We start from the raw sequence: 7,961 nt of genomic DNA, 5'->3' as shown, positions 1-7,961 counted from the left end.
AAAATAATTTTCTACAATTTACCCAGAGGTTATCCTGTATTCTACTGACGTGTAATTCGTTTTTACTTTAAAACGTGTCAAGTCTTTTAAAGCACGCCCGTTCTTTCGCTCGTAACCCCGGCGAAGTGTGACGAAGCTGCGGGGCTACTTGTTGAGATCATAATAATTGAGATGATACGGTTATGGCGATGTGAATGTGTCAGATGCAGGTTATTTCCTCTTATATTCCAGTTGTGGACATGGCTGCCGCCGCGGGTGCTGTGTAGCAGCCCTGCGCACCGGAGCCAACCATTATAAGAGGAGAGAGAGCGAGAGAGAGAGAGAGAGAGAGAGAGAGAGAGAGAGATGGACGGAGGGAGGGAGGCGGGAGACGCTCAAGCAATAGGGGGAGGGGTGGAAAAACGAGAGAGGAGGAGAGTGTGATTGTGTGCGTGGATGGATGGATAGTAGCCCACCACCAGGCTGTGCTGCCACTGCTGTAGCGGAGCACACACGCGCGCGCGCGCGCACACACACACACACACGCGCGCACTTAAGGATAGTGTGTGAGGCAGCCAGGCAGCCAGTGTGTGAGCCATGTTGGATGTGACTGAACGGGAGGAGAGATGCTGCCGCTGCCGCGCCGCTCCTAGCGCTCAGACCTCCAGCTCCACGGACCACAGCGGGTAGATGCCAACTCGCCAGGCCCACGGAGAGACGGGGGAGCCTGGGGGAAGGTGTCGGGCGGTGCCGGCGGTCCTGGAACTGGTCACATAGCCGGAACGAGGGAGAGAGAAGTAACGGGGAGACGGGAAGACGCGCTCGAGAGTGAAAGAGGGAGAAGAGGCAGAGGTGGAAGAGGGAGAAAGGAGGGAGGAACGGAGAAAGGAAGAGACTAAATGGCTGCACCGCTACCGGGCTTCACCCCGCTCCTGCTCTCGTCCCTGGCACTCCACCTGCTCCTCCTCGGCCCTTTGTTCGCCCACACCCCGGCAAAGGGGAACACAGGTGGGGCTCCCAACCGATGCACGCCGGGCCTCCGCTCACGAGACGCCGGCAAAGTGAGCCGGCAGCAACCACCGCGGCGGGAGCGCGAGGAAGCGGGGGAGTCGCCGTGGGGCAGCCGGGATCTACGCCCGAGCAGGTGGACCGTGGAGCAGGCGCGGACTGGGGGATGCACGCGAGCGCGGGACGCGGGAGCGACGCTGGGAGGATTTCACCTGTACGGGGCGAGGGGGGCGGCGGACGGGAGAGAGAGACCGGAAGCAGCCGGGACGGTCTGGGGGAGAGCGGACGGACCATCGGCGCCGCCGCCTCCTCTCCACCCAGGTACGCGGAGCGAGTCGAGCTCGGATGGCGTCGGCGCGGGCGCGGGAGTGCGTAGCGCGACGAGGAGGAGCAAGGGCGTTGTTTCACCTCCCGCCTCGGCCGCTCGCGCCCCGTCGCCGCTTCAAAGCGGCAAAAAGCCGCCAGTACAAAGGACTAGAGCGTGCGCGCAACAGCGGCGGGCGTCGAGGCCACACCTCGCCGCGCGTGGCGCCGCCGGTGCCTTTGTGCGCGCCGCTGGTCTGCGCGGGGCACCCGGAAGTGGCGGAGGGAGAGCGCGCGAGGTCTGGGCGAGGAGACTCTTTAATACGTGGCGCCCCGTGATATCCGAGCGTCCCTTCAGGTCAAGCCCCAACAAACCAGCCTCCTCCGCAGCCCGCAGCCCCCCAGCCGGCCTCGGGCCAACCGGTTGCTCTCTTCCTGGATTTATTTCGCCACATTACGCGATTTCCAGCTCTACTTTCACATTTAAATCCGGCTTGATTAACAATTCAGACTACATTCAGTCAACTCTGGATCACTTCAATTCAACTATTATTTCTGCCCAGACCGACTGCACGCGTTCATTCCAGCCACATCCAGGCTACTGGAACAGCAGCAACAAGGTTTGGGATGTTGGTGGGGGCCCGGTCAGCGTTGACAGGTGGGCCGGTAATTGTTCTCATTTGGATAGGCACAATGTTATCGAGCCCTGCAGCAGCAGCAGCAGCAGCAGAGAGGGGGGTGATGGTAGCTGTTTGACTGGGTCCTTTAGGAACAAGGGGAAGGAGAAGGGTGCGAAGGGTGGGGGAGATGAGCAGGGGAAGGGAGCTTACAAATGTAGTGCAGCCATTAACCTCGGTACCAGGGCCCACATAGGTTGTTGTAGATCTCCACTTTGTGCAGCAGGAAGGTGTAACCATGCCAGAATTAAGGATGCGAGAGAGAAGGGAAGGGGGAGTAATGACAGGGGAGAGGGAAATGATGGAAGAGGAGGAGGAGGGGTGATCGAAAGCAACAAACACATTAATTTATCTTATTATCCGGATAATTTGGCTTTTCCGATTCTGACTCTCATAAGCAGGGCTGGTAATAAGCCTCGGCAGGGGAAATCAGCGCCAGAATCCACAGGGCAGAGCCGGCGAGCCCAGGGAGACAGACGCGTGGTTCCCGGTGGCTGCTTTGGTTGTTTGGACAAAACAGAAATGGGGGATGGATATTTAGCCGCGTTTATGGTCCCTGAGGGAGGCATCGCTCAGAGGAATCCCCCCATCCAATTTACCCACAGCGTCAGCACCAGTGAGACGCCCGGTCAGCGTTTTGTGTCCAACAAACGCGCTCTTTCTGAAACTGCTTCAAAACGTCCTGGCACGCTGCTCAGCACACCCACTCCAAAACAAACAGGCGGTTATGGAGGAAGTGTAAAACTATCCCAACCGCCCCGTCTATCGGCTGGAAACGTTGAAGCAGCCGAGTCTGCCGGTGACTCAGGCTTCTTCTCGCCTGCTAAGAGTGTTGTGTCAGCCGCGTCTCGATCCGCTCACGCAATTAAACTTCTCGTCGATTCAGAGCACACCACAACTAAACACCTCTCGTTCCCCTCCGAAATTAACCAGACAGCATTGCATAATGACTCTCCACCTTCGCTGTCTGTGGGAGATGTGAGTTCGGCGCGACGGACTGCTCCCCTAGACCATGGTCGCGTGTTTGTGTGGAGCAAATTCAACACAAACAGTAATAACAACAACGACGAGCAGGGAGGCGAGGACATGCACGGATACAGCCGTGAGCCTGAAGTAGAGGAAAACCAGTGGCGTGGTCAGACCCAGCAGCAAGACTTATGGGAAAGCGCGCTAGAAAGTGTCCACACAGGATGCGCTGACAGCCTTTCCACTGACTGTTCAGCTTCCGAGCGGCGCAACCGTGCGCACACGCAATTAAAATCTAGTAAGCAAGTGCCACTGGAGCCGGAACGTGTCAGACAGTCACATATGCGGCAGATGGGGGCCGAGGGAGAAAGGGAGAGGGAAGGAGAGGGCCGAGAGGGGTCCGCTGATGCTGGGGGAGGAAAATTACAGGTGGGGGAGGGCGAGCCAGAGGCGCCACTGGTGGGAGGGAGAGAACCAGGAGGAGAGGAGGAAGAGGAGGAGAGGGAAGGGGGGATAACAAAGGCAAAGCAGGCAGCGGAAGGGAAGGGTCAGAATATGGGTAGTAGCACCACCATCGCACACCCTGATGGAGAGAGAGGGAAGAAAGAGAATGAGGCAGGGGAAATCCGTGAGGGGGGTCAGCGGGGGATGCAGGTGGAGGAGGAGGAGGAGGAGAGGCACAGTTCAAGGGGAGAGAGGAGCCTGGAACGACTAATAATAGCAGACGATGAAAGCTCACGGGGAGAAAGGGAGAGGAAGATTTTAATGGCGTGGCCTCGCTCTCGACGGGCAGCCAACAGGCACCCCCACTTCTCCCAGTATAACTACCAAGTACAGGTGGCCGAGAACCAGCCTCCTGGCACCTCAGTCATCGTCATGTCCGGCTCAGACCTTGACGCAGGCGACGCAGGCCGCCTGAGCTACACAATGGCCCCACTGATGAACAGCAGGTCATCGGACTATTTCCACATCCACCCAGACACGGGTCTCATCACCACCACTCAGGTGCTCGACAGGGAGCACATGGATCAGCATTACTTCCGAGTCACAGCAACTGATTACGGCTCCCCTCGCCTCTCTGGCACCACGATGGTAGCCATCACTGTATCGGACCGGAACGATCACTCCCCCATATTCGAGCAGACCGAGTACAGAGAGACAATCAGGGAGAACGTGGAGGAAGGATATCCCATCTTACAGCTGCGAGCAACAGACTCGGACTCCCCGTCCAACGCCAACATTCGCTACAGGTTCGTTGGTGACACGGCCGCAATGGCACGAGCAGCCTTTGAGATTGACCCACGGTCTGGGCTCATTACCACGCGTGGAGCCGTGGACCGGGAGACGAATGAGCACTACACGCTCCAAGTGGAGGCCAGCGACCAGGGGAAGGACCCGGGGCCGCGTTCCGCCACCGTCAAAGTCTTCATCACCGTTCTGGACGAAAACGACAACGTGCCGCAGTTCAGCGAGAAGCGCTACGTGGTGGCCGTGAAAGAGGACGTGCGGCCTCACTCGGAAATCCTCTGTGTGAGCGCCACAGACCGGGACAAGGACAGCAACGCTGCGGTCCACTACAACATCATCAGCGGCAACAGCCGCGGACAGTTTTCCATCGACAGCGTCACCGGTGAGATCCAAGTGGTGGCGCCGCTGGACTACGAGTCCGAACGGGAGTACACGCTGCGCGTTCGAGCGCAGGACAACGGCCGACCCCCTCTCTCCAACAACACCGGGATTGTCAGCGTACAGGTCACGGACGTCAACGATAACCCGCCAATCTTTGTCTCCACGCCCTTCCAGGCATCGGTGCTGGAGAGCGCTCCGGTCGGCAGTTCCATCCTCCACATCCAGGCCATTGATACGGACTCTGGCGATAATGCCCGCCTGGAGTACAGGTTAACTGGCACCAGCTCTGACACACCTTTTATTATCAACTCTGCCACAGGCTGGGTCACAGTCAAATCTATTCTTGACAGAGAGTCTGTAGAGCACTACTTCTTTGGTGTGGAGGCCAGGGATTACGGCATGCCCCCCCTCTCTGCTACAGCGAGCGTTACTATCACCGTGATGGATGTTAACGACAACCGCCCGGAGTTCCTCCAAAAGGAGTACTACAGCCGCCTGAACGAGGATGCTGCAGTGGGCACCAGTGTGGTGTCTGTTACAGCTGTGGACCGCGACGTCAACAGTGCCGTGACCTATCAGATAACGGGAGGGAACACTAGGAACCGCTTCGCCATCAGCACAGCAGGAGGGGCGGGGCTTCTCTCTCTAGCCCTTCCTCTGGATTACAAACAGGAGCGGCGCTACGTCCTGACCGTCACTGCCTCGGACCGGACGCTCCACGACACCTGCCAGGTGCACATCAACATCACGGACGCCAACACGCACCGGCCGGTGTTCCAGAGCGCCCACTACTCCGTCAGCGTGAACGAGGACCGGCCTCCTGGAAGCACAGTTGTAGTGATCAGTGCCACCGACGATGACGTGGGCGAAAACGCTCGAATCACCTACTTCCTCGAGGACAATATCCCACAGTTCCGCATCGACCCGGCCACAGGGGCTATAACACTCCAGGCAGAGCTCGACTATGAGGACCAGATGACCTACACCTTGGCTATAACCGCCAAGGACAACGGCATCCCACAGAAATCTGACACCACCTACGTTGAGGTGAACGTGAACGACGTGAACGATAATGCGCCTCAGTTTCTCAGCCCCAGATACCAGGGCACAGTCAGCGAAGACGCCCCTCCCTTCACCAGCGTCCTCCAGATCTCAGCCACCGACCGCGACGCCCACGCCAACGGCCGCGTTCAGTACACCTTCCAGAACGGCGAAGACGGCGATGGAGATTTTACCATCGAACCTACGTCCGGCATAGTGCGAACCGTCCGCCGCCTGGACCGCGAGAGCGTGCCGTTCTACGAGCTCACAGCCTACGCCGTAGACCGCGGTGTCCCCCCGCAGCGAACGCCCGTCCACATCCAGGTGACGGTTCTGGACGTCAACGACAATGCCCCCGTGTTCCCTGCTGACGACTTTGAGGTTCTAGTAAAGGAGAACAGCGCTGTAGGCTCTGTGGTAGCTCAGATCACAGCCACTGACCCGGACGAGGGTGCGAATGCTCAGATTATGTACCAGATCGTGGAGGGTAACATCCCTGAAATCTTCCAGATGGACATCTTCTCTGGGGAGCTCACGTCACTTATTGATCTCGACTATGAGGCCCGTAATGAATACGTCATCGTGGTCCAGGCCACCTCGGCGCCTCTAGTGAGCCGAGCCACCGTGCGCATCCGACTGGTGGACCAGAACGACAACCGGCCCACGCTGCAGGACTTTCAAATCATTTTCAACAACTTTGTGTCCAACCGGTCCAATAGTTTCCCCAGCGGGGTCATAGGGCGGGTTCCCGCCCACGATCCCGATGTGTCAGACAGGCTGTACTACACCATTGACAGAGGGAACGAGCTCCACCTGCTGCTCCTAAATCACACCAGTGGCGAGATTCGACTGAGCCGAAAACTGGATAACAACAGGCCCCTGGTGGCCCCCATGCTGATCACTGTCACGGGTAAGAGACCATGGAGGTGTGTGTGTGTGTGTGTGTGTGTGTGTGTGTGTGTGTGTGTGTGTGTGTGTGTGTGTGTGTGTGTGTGTGTGTGTGTGTGTGTGTGTGTGTTTTAACTCCTCTTTAGCTTGATTCACTGTAACAAATACTGTGAAGATAAGGAGTCAGACTGTACAGAGATTGGTGAGTCTCTGAGCACAGGAGGTGATAAGCTGCTGAGCTGGAACTGTTGCTTCTTTTGTTTGCTGTTTGGACTTGTCTGCTGGAACTGGGCTGCAACTGGGCTTTTTGGAACACTTTCAGCAAACTGTGTGAGACTATGACTAAGTGAGTGGGAGGGACATCTGTTACCAGTACCTGAGCTTTTGAAGGAGCCTCCTCATGGGAAGAATTGTGTGTGTATGATTTGTACTGTAGATGTAAGAAATATATAGCAGTTACTCCAGCATGAGGGTAAACAGTTGGGAGATGGATTCTTATCAGATTAACAGAAATATAAAGGCTGAAAGAGGTGAAAAAAATTGTTTACTTAATATTTGACACACAGAACAGTTGACAAAGACCTCGATTGACAAGTGTCAGAGTCCAGTTTGCAGCATCACAGGTGGAATAGATAACATATTTATTAATCCCCTTGGGGAAATTGTGTTTTCTGCACTGGACCCATGTGGGTATGGGTCAGCAGCCTCACACGGGGCGCTCGTGTAAAGTGTCTTGCTCAAGGACACACCTGGTGAGGTCACCTGGGTTGGAACTGGCGACCTTCTGCTTCTAGTATGGTTTATTACGGTTGCTGATATGAATGCTGAGTTTTTATAATGATCTATATAATGAAGCATGAGAATCAGTAGTTTGCTGCTAGTTTTTATTTGTGTTTTTACCATTTTGTTTATTTGTTTGCGTTTTCAAAACCCTTTATGGCGAAATGTCCTAAAAGCCTTTTTAAGCTTCTTTGCCTTCATTGATCAAAGCCTTAGGAAGCGAAGGAGAGCTCTATTGTTGCTTTGAAGGCCTGGTTAGCGTTGTATTTGTATTCTGTCAGAAAGCTCCAATGGAGCAAAGCCGCCTTGGGAGCATGTGTGACCTGCTACCCTATTTACACTGCTTTTATACCGGCTCACTGGTGACGACACGGGCTCATACATATTCATTCAGGTGTCATTTTGGATGAGTGCGGGAGACAGTGATTGAAGTAGTGGGCGAGCGAGGAGGAGAAGAAACCGATAGATGGCTGAATATAAATGAAAGGGTGAGTGTTGATGAAGAGCATTGATCCGATGACTGACAGTCGCAGTGAATTAAGTGAACGAGTGAATTAAAGATAAGTGAGACAACACCAGCAGGTGAGTGTGAGGGGAGCTGATTTAGTAAGTAAGGTGAGCGAGGGTCATCAGTTATTGAGGCCGGCGGTGAACGAGGACTCTCCCTAAACGTCCTCCATCTGCTTCCTG

General features: G+C 55.8%; 1 protein-coding gene across 4 annotated transcripts in view; it reads left to right on the top strand.

The window, feature by feature from the left end:
- The first annotated feature begins 417 nt into the window (after positions 1-417).
- celsr3 (cadherin, EGF LAG seven-pass G-type receptor 3) overlaps positions 418-7,961 on the top strand; it is a 56,794-nt gene continuing 49,250 nt past the window's right edge. For 2 of the 4 annotated variants that reach the window (XM_029157169.3, XM_029157168.3), the window contains exon 1: positions 422-6,513. In XM_029157169.3, the coding sequence (XP_029013002.1) occupies positions 879-6,513 (5,635 nt within the window). In that variant the 5' untranslated portion in view covers positions 422-878. Of the gene's footprint in view, positions 6,514-7,961 lie in introns of all 4 variants that reach the window. The other 2 variants (XR_003786482.3, XM_029157170.3) reach the window with 2 other exon arrangements.

This window comes from Betta splendens, chromosome 7 (genome assembly GCF_900634795.4).
Source record: "Betta splendens chromosome 7, fBetSpl5.4, whole genome shotgun sequence".
Taxonomy (NCBI): Eukaryota; Metazoa; Chordata; class Actinopteri; order Anabantiformes; family Osphronemidae; genus Betta; species Betta splendens.
The sequence above is the reverse complement of the archived record's forward strand: the minus strand, read 5'-3'. Positions and strand labels throughout refer to the sequence as shown.